At 50.3% G+C, this 22,973-nt stretch overlaps 1 protein-coding gene across 1 annotated transcript in view; it reads left to right on the top strand.

The window, feature by feature from the left end:
• CFAP65 (cilia and flagella associated protein 65) overlaps positions 1–19,693 on the top strand; it is a 32,846-nt gene extending 13,153 nt beyond the window's left edge. The window contains exons 14-32 of the mRNA XM_074828267.1: positions 1–153; positions 1,087–1,252; positions 1,803–1,931; positions 2,794–3,019; positions 3,838–3,966; positions 4,279–4,455; positions 5,157–5,223; positions 9,113–9,223; positions 10,010–10,201; positions 10,935–11,093; positions 12,428–12,571; positions 13,032–13,148; positions 13,749–13,886; positions 14,371–14,436; positions 16,096–16,310; positions 16,693–16,842; positions 17,384–17,656; positions 18,325–18,462; positions 19,134–19,693. Coding sequence (XP_074684368.1) covers positions 1–153; positions 1,087–1,252; positions 1,803–1,931; positions 2,794–3,019; positions 3,838–3,966; positions 4,279–4,455; positions 5,157–5,223; positions 9,113–9,223; positions 10,010–10,201; positions 10,935–11,093; positions 12,428–12,571; positions 13,032–13,148; positions 13,749–13,886; positions 14,371–14,436; positions 16,096–16,310; positions 16,693–16,842; positions 17,384–17,656; positions 18,325–18,462; positions 19,134–19,170 — 2,787 coding nt within the window. The 3' untranslated portion in view covers positions 19,171–19,693. The remainder of the gene's footprint in view (positions 154–1,086; positions 1,253–1,802; positions 1,932–2,793; positions 3,020–3,837; positions 3,967–4,278; positions 4,456–5,156; positions 5,224–9,112; positions 9,224–10,009; positions 10,202–10,934; positions 11,094–12,427; positions 12,572–13,031; positions 13,149–13,748; positions 13,887–14,370; positions 14,437–16,095; positions 16,311–16,692; positions 16,843–17,383; positions 17,657–18,324; positions 18,463–19,133) is intronic.
• The last annotated feature ends 3,280 nt before the right edge of the window (positions 19,694–22,973 follow it).

The following is a 22,973-nucleotide window of genomic DNA, read 5'->3' as shown; positions in this document are numbered from 1 at the left end:
GCTCAGGCGTGGACTTTTACTCCTGACAAGGAGACCAAGTATCTGCTGCGTGCTATGGTGTTTGTGAGGAGGAAAAGCTCGGACCCCGTGTCTCCCAGAAGTGTCCGTTATGCCTTACGGATTGTTGGGGAGGGGGCGCTGGCCACCATTAGGGTAAGGAATTGGGGCCCACTGTGTAGTAGGAGGAGTACTAGCATGGGATGGGGGCCTTGGGCTTCCCCTTTTTGCACAATCTGTACTGGAGGCAACCAATAAGGATTTACAGCAAAATTCCTAGACGTTACTCTCAGTGGAGATGACAGAGCTGATTCTGGCAGCCTAATGGCAACAGCATGATGTAAATGTCCTGTCAGTTCAAATGTGACCTGCCCAAATCCTCTGGGATCACTCTCAACTCCTCTGTTCCAGACTGAATTGAACAAGCCATTTGGCTCCTTGGGTCTCCCAGCTCTCTCCTTTCATTCTGTCTGCTCTCCTTCTCCATTTGGTCTGCTGTCAGTCTGATTAAGTGGAGTGGACCTAACTGTGAAAGTGGTGTGGCCACCACACATCCACCTGGCTTTTCTCCTATTATCTGCAGATCTGTTCAGCCACCTTAATTTTCAGGCAGGTTTCCCAAGGAACCAGAGCTAAATAAAATAATACTTTCTAAGTCATTGCCCAGTGTCAATCATGTTGGACAGATGCGCAGAAATGTCTTCGAGGTGTTTAGTCACTATAAATTCCATGCAAGTGGATGACCAGCCAAAAGAGAGGGGGGCTTTTAATGCAGTCATGGAGGGACCAGCAGACTTGTCCCACATGCAGCCTGCTAGCTAGTGTCCTCACAGCCCTGAATGTGCTGCATCTTACCCAGCCAGCAACCCAAATAACAGTAGGAGAGAGCCTTTGGAGGAGGGATTGATCCCCTTGCAGCTCTGTTCCAACATCTCCCAGGGCATGATAGGCCTTACACAAAGCAGGGAGCCCTTTGCACTGCACTGTGCGTGCCAAGGGATTGGCATGTGGTGAGATAAGTGGTGGCTACACTTGACTGCTACGCTCGATGTGTAATAGTGACCTTTGCACGGCGGGTTTGAATTCCAGGCAGAAAAGGAGCACTTGGACCTTGGAAATGTTCTCGTTGGTGACCTGCAAAGCTGCAGCATTGTACTGCTAAATGATGGTATCTGTTCTCTGAAGTACATCCTCAGTGTGGAGCAACTGATCACCGGGCCTTGTGACCCCGAGGAGGTCTGCAGTGATCCACTGGGTACTGTAAAGTAATTAGCATGGGATGGAGCCTTGGCCTTCCTGTCTTTTCTATAAAATCTTTCTAGCTTGCACTTGCTTGCTGGCTAGCTTGTGCTGATTCTCTTACGTGCCTTAAGGTGTCTGCTCCTTTGCTTAGGGATTTGCTACAGGTGACTCTTCTATCTTGCTGGAAAAAGCATAACCTAGAGCCTGACATTGAAGTTAGACCAGTTTAGACCTTGAAATAAGATGCTATTTCCCAGAAGAGAAGGGAGTTAAATAAAGGAGCTTCCCAAAAGAAATGGTGCAGTGCAACCCTTAGCTGTCTTTCTAGAGGAACTCCTCTGGGGAAGTTCCCTGCTCTTTCCTGCCAAAGGCAGGCTGGGTGCTCCCATGAGCTGCCTACACTGTTGTCTGGGAATCCCAGCTTCAACACTTGAAGCTGGTCCTAATGATTAGGCACAGGGGGGCAGTGGCTTGAATGCAGGTAGGCTTGGGGAGCTGTGTGCTGTGTGGTGTAAGAGAGATCAGTGATGCCAAGAGCTCATACCACCTCTTTTCTCCTACAGCTCTAGAGCTGGAACGTTCCAGAGGGATGATTCCTGCAAGGTCAAAAGCTTTTGTCCGAATAACAGTCAGGCCAGCCCGACGGCTGCATTACACCTGGTCAATCAAATATGCTATTTGCACCCTCACAGGTAACAGATGGGTAATTTGGGAAAATCATTCGCTTCTAACCAAGTAGACTGTGCCATAACAGGCTGAGCTGCAGAGTTCCCAGTGTATGAGTCCTGCCTAAAGAATCCCCGTGCTGAGCAATTCACAAGAGCCAGATCCTATGTGCTGCCTCCTTTTTGCTGCACATAGATATGATTGAGCTGTGAGACACAGACGGGGAGAACTCCAAGTTTCCTGCTGCTGTGGTCACAAGATTTCCTGCTCCTTTGCATGATCATGGCCTTTTACAATGTATCCTGAAACACATTCTGAGAGCTTCATGCAGCCACTGCTGGGTTCCTTTTTGCAGATCTGCATTGGGCCCGGTATGAGAAAGAATACAGTTGAGCTAGAAAAGGTATGGAGAGTGGCAACAGGGATGTTCAGAGGTGAGGGACAGTGTTTGTACAAGAAGAGACTAGTTAGGCAAGGAGTTTCCAGCTTGGAAAGTGGAGAATGGCAATGCCACATGAACAGTATGGAGAAGGCACGATATAAACAACTATTTATGATTTTTCAGTGTGAAAACAAGGGGCACTTGACAAAATGACTAGGCTGGAGACTTAAATCAAAAAAGGGGATTTTCACATAGTGCAGAACTAAACTGTGTAAATATACTGTTTAAAAGCATGACATTTAGTCTTTTGGTGACTTCTAAATGCAGAAGTCAAGGTACAACTAGAAGTCAGTGGTTTAGAGGTTTTCAGAAGCTGCCAAAGAAAAGGCTGTGTGCAAGTCCTGTTCTTTCTTTGGTCTGAGTAGGGCCTCTCTCTATTTTGCTGTCCCAGACAGCTGCCCCTTAATGGTGCATGATGACTATTTGGTGTTTCTTTCTCTCCCAAGCTACAGATCTTGAGAGCAGAGAAGAGGAGCAGCAGCCCCTCTGCTGCATCTTAGCAACAGGTGTCTACCCAACTTTCTGCATCACAGATGCCTGCTCAGCAGGGAGTGCCAGCGGTATCAGCAAGTTGCACCTCTGGAGGCTCTTTTCCTTGGGCACACTGAATGAATACTTGGAGCGAGACCCGACTCCCAGCGAGCTCACCTACAGAGTTCCCACAAGGCACAGGTGAGACAAGAAGATGGCTCAGAAAATCTGTCAGTCCCTCGCATGAGTCAGAGGTGCTGTGGCTGTTGGCTTGTGTTGCAGCTCACTCCTGCATGGCACTCTGTTATTCCATCCTAGCCCCTGCGGGCAGTTGCTGGCCTCTGCTCCTCTGCTTACCCTCCCTAGGGAGAAGCCACAGAAACAAAGAATAATTTAATTGCAAGTGACCTCTAAAAGTCTCTGGTCCAACTCCTTGCTTAAAGCAGGGACAAGTAGATCAGGTTGCTCAGGGCCTTGTCCAGTTCGATGCTGAGTGTCTCCGAGGATGAAGAAATGGCAGCTTGTCTGAGGACCTGATTCTAGTGTTTGACCACTTTCATGGTAAAAACTTTTTTCCTAGTATCTGATCAGAATATCTCATGTTGCAACTTGTGCAGCTGCTGTCCTGAGCCTTGCTTCATAAGGCTGAACAAACCCAGGTCTCTTAGTCACTCCTTGTAAGTGATGTGCTCCAGCCCTCAACCATCTTGGTGGCCCTCCACTGGACTTGCTCCAGTATGTCAGTGACTTCCTTGTACTGGGGAGCTAAAAAGAGGCCTCAGCTAAGCAGAACTCTCTTATGCCATTCACTCTCATTTGGCATGTATAAAAGATGTTTTGGAGAAAACCAAAAGGCCTCCCTTAAGCCCAGTATCCTTTCTCCCAAAAGGGCCAGGAACATAAGGTCACAGAAGAATTATACAGAAGAGAGCCAGTGTAGAATGAGCCTTTCCCCTGTCATGCCCTGCCAACCATTCTTCCTGTCTCAATTTAATCTCTCCTTTCTCTCCTGTGACTAGCACATCTTTGATCCCTCCAGTGTACACACCTCTCCTGCTGGATTTCAACTTTGCAGCTGCCCCGATAGGCTCAGAGCCTACCCTTGTGATGCTCCTGCTGGCAAACAAGGGTGTGGTGCCTGTGGAGTGGTAAGTGGTGCTTGCTGGAGCTCAGACCTCTGGGGTCTGTCTGGGGATATGGAAATGCTCACAGGGGCCATGAGACCGTTGCAAATTAATAGCGTGGATTTTGTAGGTGTGGGTTGCGTTCTGGAGCTGTGACTGAGATCTGTTGGTGGGTCTGGGTGCGGAAGCAAGGAAAGGCAGAGAGTTCTGCAAATCAGACCTGAGGAAACATAATGTGTCCACCAGCTGGGCTAAGCATGGTTGGACTGAATGTGCTGACCATGGCCCCAGGGAAGCTTTTTGTCCCTGTTGCTGACCAGCTGACTGGTTCCCTAGGGCCTTCCTGTTTCCTTCTGATCAGAAGATGGACATGGAGCACTGGGCAGAGGATGCTGAGTTTAGCCCCCATGAGCTGCATCAGATGAGAATTCAGGATAACCAGCTCTTCAGTGTTTCTCCAAAGTCAGGGAAACTTCTTCCAGGACAGGAGGAATCTGTCCAGCTCACGCACAGGTGACAGCAACTACCTGTACTTTAGAACCTCATGCTGTGTGCCAGGACAGCACATGCTATCAGTCTCCACTGTGTTTCCATGCCAGATCCTTTCCCTTCACATGCCCCTTGCCCAGAGAGATTGGGCAAGTAAAAAGTCCCTGAGTGAGTCCAGTTTCTGGGCCCCACAAACCTTGTCTTCCTCAGGGGAATGTTGTTAATATTCTTTCACACTGCAGTGCAAAAGGCATTCAGTGTGACATGCTGGGGTCACTGGTGTGCCTTGACCTGATAGTTGAGGAAATGAACAAGATGCTGCACTTCCTGTGGTTTTGATTATACAGTGACATTCTTATTTTTGTTTTCAACTAGAGCTGCTAGCCCTTGTGTGCCTGTGGAGGGTACAAAGAAAGCTGAACACCTCCCCTTTCACAGCAGACCTGGTCTGAGAAATGCTGGCATTTCAAATGGTGTTGGCCTAGAAACTTGAGTCCCTAAATTGGTGTATGACTAAAATCAACATTGCATCACTCATTCCCACCCAAACACAACTGTCCCCCTCCCTCTCTGTGGCCCTTACGCAACAGTGACTCTTTAGCTGGGAAGTGAATTGTCTCTAATGTACTGTGTGACCCTGATTCTATTCACCCTGGGCACAAGGTTGGTTTCTAATGTTTTCCTTGGTTTCTAATGTTTTCCTCTCTCTCCTCTTGCACTGTTAGACATGATTTCATTGGCACCGATCACCTCCCTGTCCTGCTGAAGGTTTCCTATGGCCATGAGATTCTGGTAAGGTAGCAAGTATCTCTTGCTTCTGTTTGCAGAACAGCAGCAGGTAATTACAAGGTGTTTTCCCCAGAAGCTGCATGGCATGCAGGGGCCGTGGCCTTCCCCTGGGATCTGCACTGGCCAGGCAGTAACGCAGGGCCAAGCAAAGACATAAAACCAACATCCTGACAAACTCGTGGTTCCAGCACAGTGTGATGTGGCAGAGCACTGCCTAAATGGCCCTTGAAGGTAGCATCTCCTGGTTTCCCCAGCAAGAGGATATTTTTTTATTGTTATTATTAACCTTTTTATTTTATTGGTGGTGTTAGTGCAGAATTGCTTCCTCCTCCAAACCAACTCCAAGTCCAAAACAGCCCTCCTGGGTTTTACAGTCCCTGTATGCTTTCCACACTCAAGTATATCTCATGGACAGGATTTCTGTGCTTGCTTCCCTGTGCTTCATTTGCCTCACCGTGAGTTCTTCCACGCAATAATCCTGGAGTTCAGCTCTGCAGCCCGTATGACTTTTCTCTCATATGCAGCTTTCCTGAATCTCTCCATCTCATCAGCTCTCTGTGCTCTTCAAAATTGCTTGGAATGTGCTTTTCTCCAAAAGTACCACCTGCCCTGGCTGCGCTTTGGGGACACACATGCTGGCAAAGGGTTGGCAGAGCACCCTCCAGCTCTGGAGGTATGGAGACAGCTGCTTCCCCAGGCCCAGAAGGTACTCCCTGCATTCCTGCTTGGCTGTTCCCACTGCAGCCCTGATGCCTTTGTCCACCCACTTATTCCTCCTATGCCAATGGTGGAGGAGCTTCCTACTCATTCTTCCTGCTTCGCTGCTTGCTTAAAGCATCCCAGAGCTGATCTGTGGTGTGTTTTCCCTGAGCACTTCCTCAGGCTTGGAACTAATTTCTCTCCCCCTCTCTCAAACTGTCAGTTAGAGTCAAAGTCACCTTGTGCTCTGCCGGGCACAGCTCATGCCCGGCTGAGCCTTCCTGTCTGTCTCTGAAGTTTCCTATGAGACCATTGTGTTCACACATCTCTTTTATTTTTCTTTTCTTTCAGGACTGTTGTCAGCTGAAAATCCAACCCTTTGACCAAGCTGTTCAAACAGTGGCTTAACTGTGCCTTCCCTCAAAGCCCTTGGACAGGCTCCCTGTGCTCTGCCTGCCTGGCACAATCCTGAGAGTGGATGTGAGCATTTCACCAGCTGGCCAGTGAGGGTATAGGCTTTGGAGCACCCGAAGCCTATAGGGCACGTGTTGTTTCTTGCCACATAGCCAGTGGCTTTTGTAGCTACCAGAGGCCACCACCCCTACCTCATGCTGTCATGGCAGAAGGGGCTGAAAAAGTATGGGAGGCCCTGGGGATTATAAAAGATCCCTGGGGGCATTGGAGCTCTGGCAATAGGAGCTGCAGAGGCCAATCCAGAGACCTGGAGCAGTGCAGGTGGTCACAACCTGCAGGGATGCACAGTGCCAGTACTGAACTGCTAATATCAGAAAGTAGGAGTGGAAGAGGCTCCTCCTTCTGCAGAGAGGGCCGTTGTGGGGCTGAACACAGTGGGCCTTCTTTCCTTTCAGTCATGGCATGAAGAGCACAGAGCTGCCAGCCCCCTGCGTGCTCACATGCCAGGGTTGAACGGATCCTCACCTGGGAATCTGGTGAAATGTGCAGAACATATGCTAACCTTAAGGAAAGCAAATGCTGTAATGTCACCCCAAAAGTGAAGTTTTGGAAATTTGAGAAAACAACACTAAGCAGAGGTAGAGACCACTGGGCTGGGGTATTGCCTGGTGATTCTGTCAAGTTCCAAAGTGCATGGCTTCGGAGCGGTGATGTTAGTCAGCTGCAGGCCAATGCCTGACTTTTTGGGGGGTCCATATTCACCTCTGTTATGGTTCTACCCACATGGACAGATTTTGATGTCCCACTCCTCTGCTTCCCCAACAGAGTCTGTCTGCCTCATCTCCAGGAGGAGCTCCCTCCCCATTACTCCTCCCCCACTCCGTGGCCAGCTTTCAGTCCTGTGATGACTGGATTTATAGGTGCTCTGAAGGACCCAAACTGGTTTCCCATTGGCAATTTCTTTTGGCTGCAGGATAAAACTTCTGGAGGACTTGTGTGTTACCCACTTCCTTGTGCAGAAGGAAAACAGCCTCCCGCTGCCTCATACTCTCACAGGTTGTCCTCTGCCTCATCACCATAGCCTGCCTGTAAGAGTGCAGCTGTGACCTTGTTCTCAGAGCTCTGGGATTGTTTGGCCAGGCAGAATCTGCAGCCCTCAGCAGTTTTAGTAGGAAAAGCCCAGCTGGCTGCAGGTGTTGCAGGATGAGGTAGGCTGGTTCCCAGAACTCTCTGGAGACAAAGGCTGGATCCTGGGGAGAATCCCCGAGCACACAGGATCCATAAACTGGAAGTGCTTGCACTTCACTTCATAGCTGCTAATTAAGTATTGTGAGATGTTGTCACCTGCAGCACTCTGGGCAGCTCTGCGCCCTGGCGAATCTGGCATCTCTCTCCTCTCATGCTGTAAGTCATCGCTGTGGGACAAAGTCTGTGCACTCTGGAAGGAGAACTGGAAGGAGAACTGATTGCAGCAAGTTCTCACTTTTCTCCATTTGTCTCCCTTTAACTGATAGTCCTCTAATTGTCGCAACCTGTGTCTATGGAAACTGATGACAGTTTTTCCTCGACAGTTGTGGTCTGGTGGAATCCAAGGTGGCTTTTTGGCTCAAGAAATATAAATGGGTGTTTCACTCCCAAAGATTGGGAAGGTTCCTGTCTCTTTTCCCCTTGCACTTTGAAAGTGTCAGCGCTTGTCCTCCTCTTATTTGCACTTCATCTGGCTTGCTCAGAGGCCCTCATGAGGCTGAATGCTCATGTAAGGCTTTGGAAAGATCCCATGTGGGACCTTGTTAGTGTTATATTTCTAGTCCTCTCTCCCTCTTCACCTTCCTTATGGAGCTGAACTGGAATGGGTTGATTTGGAGGAATCGGCATTCTTTGCTCAGCTGATACAGTATCTCCTGCAGGTGTCTGTCCAAGGCATCCACCTGCCATTGCAAACATCCTCTCTATCTTCTGCATGTGCACTTGAAAAATAGCCATGCTTTAGACTTAGCTAATTGTGAATTGCAGCAGTTTAGCTCCCTTTGGCCCATGCAGAGACATCACTAGCCCTGTGACTGCTTTGCAGCCTCTGCTTCAAGGCAGACAGCTCAGGGGTGGTTTGTGGTGATCCTGCAGGAAACCGTGCATCATGACTCATCTCCAGCCTGATTGCAATTCTCTCAAAATGCAGAATTTTGTGTCTCTTCCTTTCCATGAAATAGCTCTATAAACCTTTCCACTTTACTTGAAGTACCTGGCTGCTGCTTTGCTAGCAGGACACTGTTGATCATTACTTGATCACTTAAAATTCAGCTGGGATCTTCTTGCAGCTTTTGGACTGTTAGACACATTCTTGGAGCAGGATGTCCTCCAGAGTGAGGATATCCAGATGGTCCCTTCCAAGAGGAGACCATTACTTACCTAAACCCCTGCCTTTCCAAAGGATTTGGCTGTTACAGCTGCACACTCTCCTATGCACAGTCCAGACACTTTCATTCATGGAGAATTTCTATCATATGCTTGTAAAGAGAAGCACTGAAGCTGGTGCCTGACATAGCAGAGAGAAAAGTACCTTCTCTCTGAAACAAGATGCAAACCTTTCAGAGAAGAGCCAACAGTTGAATAGGCTCTCTATCTCCTTGTTTTTTTCTTAGGACACACTGTCCTGGTATTACTAACTTAAATCCATGATGGTGTTGCCCTCAACTTGCAAAGTCCTTCAGAGTCCTTGTGCAGTTGTCAGTGATGGGGCCAAGGCCCTGTGAGAAAGTAACTGTGTTTCTTTCCACTGTAGCTGAACTTCAGTGGCATGACGGTGGAACAGGACCAGCGGTACGTTCATTTTGCATCCACTAAGCACCTCTTCACACCCATTGCCATTGGGACCTCCCGCCCCCCAACACAGGTGAGCATCCTGGGGCCCAACCCAGCAGCAAGCAGAGGGAGTGACCTAGTGTTACTGTGTCCCAAAGACAGGCAGTGTCTGAAGCATTTCCCAGGAAACAGAATGGTCTTCTCAGGAAAGCATCATGGCAAAACTTTAAGACTCGTACTAGGCAGAGCCTGAAAATGGCTGCTGGGATGGCAGCAGGGAAAATACCTCTCACCATCTCCAGTTTGACACGATTTGACATTCGCTCTAGCCAGAATGCTTATGAGATGTGTTGGGCTGTTAACCTATTCTCTTGCATTGGATCTGAGTGAAAACTTGTCTAGCGGCTCCAGGCACTCTGAAATAAATCCTAATTAGTTTTTTAGTAAATTAATTAAACTTCCTTAAACACTTACTCAGCAGAAAAGGCAGCTTTGATTCTCTTCTGCCTAATTTACTTGGGAAATTCAAGTTTGAATTGAATTAAGATCACTTTAATATGAGTGTTTTTCCATTTCAAGTAATCCGCTTTACAGTGATCCCTTTAGCTAATTTGTATTAACTTTCTCCTAGATTGAATTTGCAGGGCACCACTTGGAAAAGCACTGTAGTTATCAACGTACATGTATGGTGATAAACCTTCAGCACAGTCTCCTATCAGAGCCTCAGTGATAAATCCTGACACCATGAGGTCTCCTCATTCTTAGGAGACAAGCTGCCTAATTAATTATTAATGCTTATCAGAGTCCTCTGGGGAAGTGTTAACTAGTTGAACTTGAGCACAGCGTAATAAGCACTGCTCTCTCTGACTCACTTCAGATTTATGAACTCTACAATGGTGGCTCTATGCCTGTGATATTTGAAGTTCAGCTGGACAACGTTGTGAGGATCCAAGAGGAGAATTTTCAGCATCCTGTGTTTGTCTGCCTAACTCCCAGAGGAGAAATCCCCCCTGGCACAACAGGCCGCATTGAGTGGATCTTCTCACCATTGGAAGCTAGAACATACTTGGTGAGACCCTCCTCGTGACTGCCAAAACCAGTTTATTTCTGTTGTGTGCCTAAAATTCTTTGGATCTTTTACTGATGTCCATGTCATGCTACAGCTGAATTTAGCTCCATTCCTCCAAGAAGCAAAGAGTCTTGAGAGCAAATGAATAGCTGGTCTGCCCAGGAAATGGAGCCAATAAATTGTTATCTCATAAGTTTCTCCTTCCCAAGGAACAGATTTCTTCCACAACCCAGTCATATTTTTTCAAGGATCAAATAGTGAATGGGGATATATACACTATCTGATCAGATCTGTGGTTCGTTGTTGGCTTCCACCAAAGAAACTGAAGTTGGTGTCTTTTATCATTGCAGTGTACCCCGCTGCAGCCCTCTGGCAACAGCCTTCCCAAAGGCCTCTGTCCTAGGCTGCAGCAGGCAGTCAGGGCCGGAGCTTGAGCACTACTTATTGCCCCACTCTGTGGTGGATGCATGGAAAAATAAATAAACTGAATTTTAAAACTCCAGCCTTTGCTCCAAGAGGGAGTCCCTGCTCATCTCATACAGTAACTGGCTGATTGACTACTTAACCAACTTTCTCGGGTTAATAAGGTCAAGGCCTGAAAGACCAAAAGAGACTGGATTTCTCTTCATGCATGTGGTGTATTTAGACCAGTCCATTAGCAAGTATACTAGCTTATTGCACATCTCTCCCAAATATGATTCTCTACTTAAAACTCTTATCTTGTCCAAGGCAGGTTGATATTCCCATCCACATCCTGGGGGGTGAATCAGCTCTGATCACCTTCCAGGGAGTAGGCTATGATCCAAATACCATGGGAGAGACTGCCACATCCAGCGAAGTTTTGTCTCCTTCAGTCTTTCCAGGTTCTACCAAGTTAACTGTGGCTGGGCAGGTAAGTCCAGATATGCTGATATGAGCTGTATGATCAGTCCAGAAATGTGTGAGAGAGACTGAAATATGCAAGTGGTCCCATACAGCAGTAGCCTGTGTTGTAGGAGAGTTCATTTGCCATGAGATAGAGCCAGATATTTCCCTTCCAGCAGGTCATCTAGAGCCAAACTTGTAAAAGCAGTTGTTCTGAAAGGTGCCTTCCTTCCAGTTTGCTGTTTCTGCTGCCATTAGAACCAAACAGGCTTTAGGGTTTGTTAATTTTCATAATTTTCTAATAAAAGTTACCCCTCATCACAGCTACCTTTGTAATTTGCATGTACAACACCTTTTTCTTTAGTAACAAATTCACAAAAAGAACATTATACTCCTGACATACTCTATGAGGGCTTGACTACCACCATTTCACAGCCAAACTCAAGTGATGCATAATCTGGACACAGACTGCAGGATGGTCACTAATTCAGGCACATCCCAAGGAATGCACTTGTTCGACCTGTTGGCTCAGCAGGAGCTGGCTAGAACTGGCCAGAGCTGGCCTGCCAGCCTGGACAATCTGTTGTTAAACTCAGCCACCGATCCCAGCATAGTGAATCAGCATTAAACAGCATTAGCAGAGGCACACTCCAGGGAGGCAAAGGATTCATCCTGTGTGACATTAGCGTGCCTGCCTTGGAGTCCAGCCAAAGCCACATATGCTTTTTGGCTTCCAACAGGGCAATTGCATTCCTGGGTACAGCAAAGAGAAGACGATTAAAAACCTGTCTCAGGCTGCCAGCAAAGATGCCATTCCACAAGGCTCTGTTGTCTGTAACCAAGAGTCATTAACTTCTCTAACGATCAGTGTAATTAATTAGAGTTTGCACTGTGCCTGGAAAATGGGACAGACTAGTAACATACTAGTAGCAAGGTGCGGTTGGGAAGTTTCCCAAAACTTGCATTCACGTTGATGAGGATTTTGCACAAGTACGCACCTCGTGTGTTTGCCAACTGAAGTAGGAAAAGGCCTGGATTGCAAGTGCTGCAGAGAGAATGCGGGCACTACTGGTACTCTCTACTCCTGAGATCCTCTCCTGCCCCGGCACCAGTGTTATTTGTTGCTTACTCCATCCCACTGCAGCAGGGCTGTCTTCTTGCTCTAAAGAGTCATTGCAACCAGAGCAAAAATGAGAGAAATATAACACTCCTCCAAGTTGTTATGGTAAAGGTAACTCACAAATATTATCTATGAATTGCTGGATAACTTAAAGATGTCTGTGTGACTGCCCCTCCCCAATGGCCACATCCTGTCTTCCTTCCTTGCTGCTCCTCATGGTTTTTCCACTTTGCTTCCTGCAGGCAGCCACCCTGTCACACAACAGGATTTGCTTTGGAAATATCCCAGACTGCACCAAAGCCAGTCAACTTGTCTTTCTCAACAATATCTCGGAGAGCAAGGCTGTTGTGTTTGCCTGGCGGATAAGCACCTGTAAAGACAAGAGGGTGAGTCCTTCTTTCTCTTCTGCAGCCTTCTTGCCCATCTCTGTTGTGCCACGAAAGGACCTTACAACTCCATTTTTAACCAGACACTCAGAAATATCCTAGGGAATTTACTTTTGTAGTAGTTGATGAAAGGAAAGGGCACAGAGAAGTGAAGGCAAGGGTTAGGATAGGGGGAAAGACAGGAATTCAGAAGGGGAGTCTGATGACTTCAGTGAGGATACTTGAACCTGGAACTACAGGATGCAATAATGCACCTCAGGACCCTGTCTAGCAGCAAAGTCCATGGTCATTCTTTGAATATATCAGCTGCATCTCTCTCATGCGACATACGTCTGAGAAGGGGAGGGGAAAGAATTCCCAGTCCTGTGTTTCCTGCAAAGGGAAGGCATGTAGGAGGTCCCAGGACAGTGAAACAGCTCCTCTGTGATTTGTTGTTTGTTTGGGTTTTCTTTTTTCCCAGGTGTTGCATATTGCTCCAGAGTCAGGGGTTGTGCAGCCTGGAGAGAGCATCCCCTGCTTCATCACACTGCAGCCTTTAGGGAGCGCCTCCTTCTACAACACAGAACTGGTGTGTGAGGTGAGACCCAAGAGGTACCTGTGTGTTACCACCACCTGGGCATGTCACCGCAGTTCCCAAATGCCTGGCCCCAGCAACCAGCTGCCGGCAGCTTCCAGCTGAAGGAATCCTCTGCTCCATAATGCTGGCCAGCACTTCTCATTCCTGAGGATACTGAGCTTCATCTCCCCTCATGCTTTAAGTGTGTCTCTGTCTGTGTGGCTCACTAAATGAGATGTAATTGTGCAACATGTGGCTTTGTGAGTTGAACCCAGATACTAGAAGTCACAGTTTGAATGGGAGTGGCTTTCATTGGATGTCAGAGACTTAAATATCTGTAAAAAGCAAGTCTTGCTTCTCTAATATTAGTGGAGGCACAGACTTGCAGTAGTGTCCCTCTGGATGCTCTTCAGGTGTCCTTTGGCGAGCAATTTTGTCTTCTCTATGTAAGTCTTATAATAGCACTGTTCTCTCCCCTTCCTGCCACATGAAAAGGGAGTGGGCTTCTGGCTGGGACCTCCTGGAAGGGAGGAGTTGGTGACAGGCCTGAACTGGAGCCAGAGACTGTTATCTGCAGCTCCCTTCTAGCCCTGCTCCCTCCAATCATGGTTGGCTTCACAGATACACACCCAGGAGTCCCTGGTTCAGTATGAGAGGGACCTGCAGGAGTGGGAAAAGGAGAAGGAACAGCAGGCTGTGGAATTCACCATCACAGAGAAGGACCTTGGGACGAAAAAGAAGCCAAAGTCACCTGCATGGGTAAGTGCTGCCAGAACTTCATACCAGCTTAGCTCAGTTTAGAAACAGCAGCTGGCGTCAGCAAGAAATGTTCTTTAAGAAAATCTAGGCAAGTTAATGAGAGGACGTGAGGCTCTGATATACTCAAGATCTCATAGCTGGTCTGTGGATAGTGGAAAATAAGATCTTGGTTTCTAGCCAAGAATCACCTTACAAACTCTGAAATGACTAATGATCATTTGAAATTTGGAAGTGCATGAAAAGCCTTAGGAAAAACAAAGCCAGTGGCTCTGGAAACCGGTGGTTGGATTTTTAACCGTGAATAAACACTGGAGAGAAATACGTAACTACCAGTAAGAATGTGGCCTGAGTGAAGAATGGGAGGATGAGATCATTTACTCTCATCTGGGACAAAGTTAAACAAAATCCTGGAGTCTTGTTCTGCTCCATATCTTTCCTACACAGCAATTTCTCTTCTTCTTTTTTTTTTTTTTTTTATTTTCAGAGGTCATCAGATTCTGCTGAGACAGAAAATCTTCCCAAATCCTCAGCTGTGATCAGGAAATACAAGGTAAATCAGGCCTGTCTCACCCATAGTAGAATCAAACTGACTGCTTTAGAAAAGAGGCAGATGCTGGATATCACAGCGTGGGAGCCTGGACACAGAGCACAGCAGGATTTGTAGCTTCAAGGCTTTGGGAGACAGACTGTTTGGAGGAGGCAGAAGAATCAGACTGTCTGGCTGTGTCCTGTGGGCAGTAACTTTCCAGCTGAGGTGAATGGGAAATGAAATTGGAACCAAATGTGCACCCATGACTGGAGAAAGGGGGAAAGGTTTTAAATAAGCAGAAAAGATGCACACAGGCGGGACAGTTGGTACCTGGCCTGGTTTCACACTGGGGCCTCAATGGAATGTGTGCCATGACGGAAAGCAGCAGGACCCTGGTGTGATGTAGTGCAGACTTTGTCCTCAGCACTAAAAGAGCTGTGCTCTGTGCCTTGGGAAAAGCTGCAGGCAGGAACTGCCTTAAGTGCACGGAAAGCTTTAAAGCTCAGTTTGCCCAGTTCATCTTTGTTTCCCCTCAAGTTTGCACAACTGTGTGCATTGCTGGAAAAGACAGCAGTGGTGGCAAGGGGTGAGACAAGGTCCCAGTGAATGCTCTGCAGGACTGCCTGGGCTCAAAGGCAGAGCCACGCTGCATCTACAGCCATCAGCAGGACATGCTGTGGGAATGACAGGCCTTGTGGAGAACCAGCTAACCCAAGACGTGGAAGGATTAAGGGGAGCTGACGTGAGGCTGGGCCTGAGCAGACTGACTCAGCTAGGAGATGCAGCTTGTTATCTCAGGACTGCCACCACTGCAAGGCTGTAGCAGTGCTCCTAGGACCCTGCAGAGTGCCTCCACATGGCAGTGTGAAGGTGGCAGCTCTAGCTTGAACTGTCTGCCCTGTGCTGTTAGGTGTGATCAGTGATGCAGGTTGAGGCATTCTCTGGGGTGAACATAAGGATGGCTGGAGAAAAGTAAAACCAGTTTCATTTAGTCCTCTAGGGTTTTAGCTCCTAGTGACAATTTGGAGCCTACAATCACCTGCTGTGTCTGTGTCAAGAGTGGTGAAGGCCTCTGGCCTCATTCCCAGAGGTTGGAGAGCTATATCCCAAAGGTTGCTCAAGTCCTGTGATACCTGAGGGCTTATACAGATCTGAGTGGTGTCCTCCTAGCCCAGGCTTCTGGACTACTCCTGCCCTAAGAAACTTCCCCCAAACTGACTGCTGGTAATGCAACCCCAAACCGACCCATGTAGTGTGGCTGGAGTCAGTTCCTGGTTTCCTTCCAGGCTTGGGGGATAATTTCCCCACGCATTCCTGCACATCCCTTCTCCCACAGCACTCCCGGTGTGTTCAGAAGAGCAGAGATGCTCTCCCAGAGTTCCACAGGGATGAATCGGAGTACAACAGCCTTGAGTGTCCTGGGGAGACCCTGAAGTCCTGCTGGCACTCAGGGCTGGCACACTAGGCAGTGAGGAGGGGGCAGACCTGATTTCCAGCATGGCTGCTCATGCCTGATAGCGGTACTGCAGTGCCAAGATCATTTGGACACTGTCTCCTGTCCAGAATCTGGTGGCTCTGCCTGCTGGGCTTTCTAGTTCTCATGCCTGTGCTCACACCTACACCAGCCTATCTGTAACCAAAGGAACAACTAAGTACCTGCCATTTTTTTCTCTCCAACAGACACTACCCCCTATTAAAAACCACCCTATGCCCAATCTGCCAGCTGGACACTTTCAGAGGAGGCTGCTGTCGGACAAAGAAGCCAGCCGGGTGTGGGTCAAACCAGAGCCTCCCAAGCCCATCCTCTTACACCTTGGTGTGACAGCCAGGTCCTACTCTATTGAGGACTTCTTCAGCAACTTCACCTTGGAGTTCCCCAAACACTTCTTGTCCCAGTAAGCGATACAGCTTTTTGGATTGGCCTCTTCATCTGAGCCAGGGCTGCCCATGCTGTGATATGCACTGAACTTGGAGCTGAGCTCTGCTCCTCTCCAGTGCCTCAGTATTAGACAGGAGTTGCCTTGCTTTCCCCAGCATTAGTTGACATGACCTATTTCTGTTCCTCCCTTAAAAGGCAGATACTCTTGGAGCTCAGTGCTCCTCTCTTACAGCAGTGTCCCTGCTGCTGGCACAAATGCAGCAGTTCCCACTCCTCCCCTGGTTCCCTGCACTGATCCCCGCTTGCCTGCAGTGCTGCTACTCAGCCAGGGGGATGCAGGTCTTTGGTAGTTGGGTTCGGTAGTGCTGCCACTGATGGAATGACTCCTCCTTTCCCAGCCCCTTCAGCAACCAGCCCTTGGAGAACAAGTTTGTGAATGGGAGTAGGGGCAGAGACAGGATGGACATGGACCCCAAATGGCTGTCCCTGGCTGCTGCTTCCAAACAGGAGTTGCAGATAGTGACTGACATACTCACAGGTGTTATCAGGTGCGTGTCCCTTCACCCTCACCCACTTTGGAGCCTCTGTCCTCCAGGGGAGTGCATGCAGCACGGCCAGCCCCTGCTGATCCCAGAGGAGTCTGTGCACTCACATTGCACCAGGACAGGGGATCCAGCCTGCCAAAGGCTACCCTGGGGACTACAAGCTCAGGAGTCCTGGTGTGACAGGCAAAGGCAGGGTCTTGCTCCCCAGCTGGGAGCTGGGCCCATCTCTGCATAGTGAACGGTGTCACTGCCCAGCAACCAGGGCACTCTGCCTACCGTGGTCTTGGGAACAGGCTGCATTGGGATTCTCCTATTTTGCCTGTCAGCTGCAGAAATGTAAAGAACCAATGCTGCGGAGGCAAAGGTAGTTTCCTTAGCTCAACCCATCTTGCTGCCTCCCTTAGGCCCAGAAAGCAAGAAGGGACAGACTAAACATTGACATCAGTCAGAGTTTTCCTCTGATTTGTACTGTCTTGTAATGATGCTCTGGGGTCATACAGATATCTGATTTGCTGGGACTCATCCCTTGTTTTCCTCCTCCCAGAGGCCTCTTGCAGAACACCCAGTTCCACGATGCAGTGAGAAAAAGCCTGAATGAGCCCATTCCATATTTCTCCCAGTTCCGGTGTGCAGAACTCCGGGACAGGGGATGGTGCTCCACGGTCCCCTCCAGGGTCTCTGCTTCCCCAGATCTTTACCCTGAGAAGGATGGAGAGAGGAAAGAAATGAGGCAGGAATCCTCTCCCAACTACGATTTGGAGTCTTCGGAGATTTTACACCATGAGCAGTTGAGGGAGCAGAAGGAGATGATGAGCAGGTGAGGAAGAGCTCACACATAAAAGGTAAGAGCTGCATAGGCAGGGCAGTCACGGCAGCACGCTGCCTGGCCAGAAACCCATTTCTCCTTGTGCCCTGTGGCATTTCTGCTGTGGTGTTCTGGGTGCTCTGGGTAGGAATCGACACTAGCCCACCTCGCCACCCGCTCCTGAGTGCAGGTTTGTGAAGAGCACAGGTTTGCTGTGTCTTGGGGTTGAGCCCTGGGCAGTGCCAGGATGCTGGTGGTGAGTGAAGTCTGCTTTATGCTCGGACAGTTCTGGCTGTATTAGACATTAGAGTGCAGTGGGTGCTTTTATTTTTACTGCAGTATTTCATCACCTTGCCTTTGCTGTGGCTACACCCTTGCACACTGCTACAGGCCACAAGCATATGCACAAATACTAACTACAGCACAGCTTGGAGGGAGAAACCAGTGAAACCACAGTTACCCAGCTCTGTCCGAGGTCAGGGCCTGATGCCAGCTGGTAGCAGTTCTGGGAGGAGGGTCAGCACCCCATTGCTCAAATCTTTGGTTCACTGGCCTCAGTGTGTAGGAAACAGTGTGTGCTCCACTGCTGTGCCTGATGTGTCCTGGGAGGAGTCACAGCAAGCAGCCTGCCTTATCTGCTTTCTGATAGCTGTCCTCTGCCTGTACTTTTGTCCCTCCAGGCAGCTGGCCTTTGGGAACCTGGTGGAGCTGGTGCTGGAAAACACACTGCAGAACATCGTGATTGAAGCCAGCCGTGGGGAGGTGGTGCTGACAGCCCGGCCCAGGGTCATTGCTCTGCCCCCCAGCCCTTCCCGAAGGTAGCAGAATGTATCTGTGCTGTGGTGGGGGACAGGACTTGTCCTTAATATGTCAGGCTGAAGCACAACCCATTTCCTAGACCACATGGATTAGCTGGATCGTTGCTTATCAATGCCAAGGCTGCCTGTGCAAAAGAGGGAATCCACTCCCAAAGCCTCTGCTGCTTCTTGGCTCGTCCTGAGCCACAGACCAGAGGTGGTCACGCTACAGCCCTTCTGTGGGCCTGAGGCCATCATGCAGCCCCAGGACAGGGCCCCATGAGTGGGTGGTTGGCAGAAGGGGCTGGTCTGTGGCACTGGAGAGCCCAGCACAAGGAGGGTCTCTTGGGAAACGTGGTCAAGGTGCAGGCAGCACAGCCTCTGACAGCAGAAAGGGCGCAAAGCGATCATAGTCCAAGATGATGGGGGATCTAGTTAGCTGGAAGGAATAGCCACCAGTGGGGAGGCAGATCTGGGGCTTTGCCCCAGCTTGGGGTGAAGTGCAGGGAGATGGGATTGAGGGAGAATGGGAAAGGGTTGTTGGATGGAGATGTCATCTGCAGAGCTGCAGGAGTTTTGTCTAGATAGACGATGAGTGTTCCCTGCGATCTCTCAGGGAGGGATGATTGCCTGGGGGGAGGCAGCAGCAGGCTGCACTCTCCCCACCCCAAAAGCAATCTCTTCTTCTTCAGAATCAGCAATCCAGCACCCCCACCCTCACGAGGATAGCTGCTGGGCACTGTGCTGCTTGAGCTCTTCAAGCACATCAACTCTCTCCACTCTTCATTGTGTCCTTGTGATGTCCAGAGGAGCTCTGATCCTCCCACACCATGACCTGAGCTCAGCATGCTGGCTACGTCTGAGGAGCTATGTCCTGATTATGTCCTCAGTTCCAATTTGAATCCTCTGGTGACTCCACAGCAGAGTTCGTGAGATCTCTCCTCTCTGTGGCTGGCCACATCATCAGAGAGGAACCTCCCTGCGCTTTACAGGGAGCATATGGACAACCTCTATGACTGTTCCCACAGCTCCCAGTCTGTACCAGCTGGGAGAGGAGTTGAATCTGCTTGGGGCATTGAGGTGCTGAGCCCCTCCTGACATCAATAGGACACAGGTACCGAATCCTCCTCCTCTCCTTGCTCCAGTGGCTGCTGCAGGTCCCATGTACAGCAACCCAGCCCAAGAGCAGCTGTAGCACCATCTAGCACACTTGGCAGCCCAATAAAAGGAGCTTGGCCTCTGGGCACACGGACACCGTTGTGTAACATATGTAATCCATGCGTCTGGGTTTGGGAGCACCCTGGAGGAGCTCTCCCCTTTCCCAACTGCAAGGCTGTCACCCGGGGAAGGGGATGCCTTTGAGCCTTGGCCTGGTGCGGGGGTCGGGCAGGCTGCGGGAGGGTGTCACTGTGAGGGAGCCGGGTGTGTCACAGCCGGGAGGTGGCACTGTTAGTTGTGAGGAACCCCAGGTACCAGCGCGGAGCTGGGGCTGGTGCTGGGCACCGCCGGCCTGCTCCCTGGCAGAGGCTGCAGGTGGGCTGTGCCAGGCAGCGAGGCTGGGTTTGCAGTATCTCCCCTCTTCTGCAGCCTACGTAGGGCTCGCCAGTCACCCTGCTCTGGTGGGGATGCAGCTGGTGACCCCTCCAAACCCTTCTGCCCTGTGTTCCTAGTGCCAGCACCCAGCCAAGACCAGAGCTGCACTTTCTCCCCTCGCAGCCCAAGAAAAGACCATGCACGAGGAGCTGCGGAGGGCTTTTGCCCCACTTGGCAGAGGCCAGATGCCTGCTGTGCCCCGGGGGTGCTGCAGCTCACCCAGCACCACCCCAGCACTCCACTCTGTGCAGGAGCCCTGCCTGCGTAACCGTTACTAAGCCCCAGGGCCGAGCTGTACCTGTTGTCAGAGATACAGCAAAGGCACAGTCAGCTCCTGAGCTCAGCCTGGGCGCCTGGGGCCTTCGCATGGGTCCTGGATCCTGCTCATGAGAAGTACAGACCCTCTCCTCCCCCTGCCCCCAGCACTCTGGCTGCCAGGTCTCCTGTGTCACAGCAGCTTTTCTGTCCTCCTCTGGGCTTTGGCTGGTGCTGAACAGGCAATGGGGTACCACCTTGTTCCTCCCCAGCTCAAGGCAGCAGCAGGGACTGGCTGTTCAGTCCAGTTGGGGTGACTCTGCCTCGTCCAGGCTCCTCACTAGGGTTTGCTCACTGCAGATGCTCTGTAGTCCTGTGACAGGCTTCCCAAATGGGTAACGCAGGCAGGGGCAGGAGCCTCACCCTTGTCCTAAAGCAAGTTGAATCCAGCTGCCTGCAGGAGCCCAAGGGCAGCCTGGAGCAGTGGAGACAACATCAGTGGATTTGTCCATCCTCAGACCTGCTGCATCACCTTTAACTCCTCTGCCTTGTGGGACAGATGGGTCAACATGGGGAATGGTGTGTGTTGGTCTGGTGTAACACCCAAGAGCAAATGGATGGAGCCTGAGTGCAGACACGAGCAGAGAATGATTTTTTTGACATTAAAGCTCCTATTGCCCCCTCTTCTCCCATGCTGAACGTGGCCTGGACCTGGAGGAAACGGAACTCACACTGTACTTACCTCTTGGAGCACTATCAGAGGTAAATTCACTTCTCTGATTAGCATCTCTCTGGTAGAAGAGAGCCCTGAGACAGTGCCTTCATCAGAGAGTGAGTCAGGGAACAAGAGGTTTGAGAGCTACCTACACAGCTGAGATATTAATCTTTCTTCCCTTGGCTCTTTGCAGGGGCTGTGAGATGGTGGTGTGTCACCTCTAGGTCTTCTCTGGTGTCTGTCACTCTGCCACTCTGTGCACTAAGCAAAGCCATTAGCAGCTGTCTGACACTTCTTCTTTTATGTTCATCCTGAGTTAAAAACACACCAGGGATAACCCCTTTCCCAGGTTGGGGAAAATCTTGCTTCATCCTCTCAAGCTGGGAACCAGACCCTGGCCCTGGTTTTGGAAAACATGTGCATGTGTGACCAAGACACACTGCTGTCCCTTTGGCAAAGGGAATGGGAGACAGCAGCACCCCCAGGAGCTGCTGAGTGGGGAGCCCACAGCAATGTACTCACCCAGCAGCTTCAGTGCTTACCTGCTGCTCCTCCTCATGCTTGGATCTTGGGGTGCGGTGAAGGGTTGGCAGAGATGTGCAGTGCTGGTGGGGAGAACTTGTCCATTAGTAAGAGGCTTTGTTGCTACCCCCTGCCGAGGGTGAAGGCAATCAGCCGTGGGACTGTAGCAGAGCCAGACCCCCAGCCCAGCTCCCAGAAGAGGGGAGAAGCCCTGTCTCCACTAACCTCATCTGGGTCTCGGGCAGGTGGGAGATTGAGCTTGTTGTACTGGTTTCCAGGGCTGGATATTGAGCTTGTTGTACTGGTTTCCAGGGCTGGATTTGGACCCTGCCCCAACACCAGCCACGTTTCTAATGCACACTTCTCTAATGGAGATATTGTAGATATGGGTCCTGCTCTTTCCCACTGGTGTTCGGGTGGTGAAGTGGGTTGGTGGCCAGGCTGGCCGGGACAGGCTGCCGACAGGTATAGAGCCAGCTTGAGGATGGCTGAGTGTGGGCTTGGGGCTCCCCTCCTCCTTGTGCTAGTTATCAGGAGTGCTCAGTCATCAGGCAGTTAATGCAACACACAACAGGCCTTTTCTTCTTGGCTGTTAGTCCTGGCTCCTAGGGAGGGGTGAATGGCCTTGGGGCAGGTGGGCAACAGAAGCTATCCTGAATCCCATTAAAACATTTAACACCTGCTGAATCGTGCCATTGTCTGGGAGATAAAGGGAAGGGAACAAAGCTGCTCTTGGTCTTCCCTGCTAGGGTGTCTGCAAGGCTCTGCTGTCCCATTGCAGCTGGGGAGCCTGAATCCCCTGCAAAGACCCACTTATTGTGGCTCTGTGTCCATGGGGTGAAGGTGGCAGTGTTGGGGGACAGTCCCCTGGGCCCTCTGCTGCAGATGTGCACAGCCCCTGGTTGGAATCAACCCCTTCTTCCCCCCATACTGAGTATTAGGTAGGAACCTGGAAAGGTCCTGCCCTTACCAGCCTGCAGTGTCTACGCAGGCAGGGCAAAGTCTGGGAAGCAAAAACGTGAAGGTGATCCTCCCAAAGACCTAGGCAGAGCTCTGGTGTCTGACTCTTCACTCCTGGCCTCGCATGTCTGAGATACTGGACTTTACTGGCTCAGCTGTATTGCTTTTGAGAATGGGGACTTTTTAGTCCATGCTCAGGTCAGGCCAGGGCACAATGGTGGCTCCTGATGGGTGTGAGAGGTGCTCTGATGTGAGCTAGTCATGGGACAGTGAGGCAGCACAAACCCTTGGCTGCTGTGAGAGGAGGCTGAGCCTGCCTCTGCCGGGGCCAGCCCTGCTGAGTGCATAAACAGGCTCAATCCCCACGCTGCCTGCCCGCCTGCCAGGGAAGAGCACATGCTGGTAGATGCTGCCCTGGAGATGCCAAGGCCAGGGCAGGTGGAAGCTGTTCTCTGGGATAACTGTCCGGTGTGGGGCACTCTGCAAG

Source organism: Strix aluco, chromosome 6 (genome assembly GCF_031877795.1).
Source record: "Strix aluco isolate bStrAlu1 chromosome 6, bStrAlu1.hap1, whole genome shotgun sequence".
NCBI lineage: Eukaryota > Metazoa > Chordata > Aves > Strigiformes > Strigidae > Strix > Strix aluco.
Note: the sequence above shows the minus strand (reverse complement) of the source record. Positions and strands in the feature narration are given on the sequence as shown.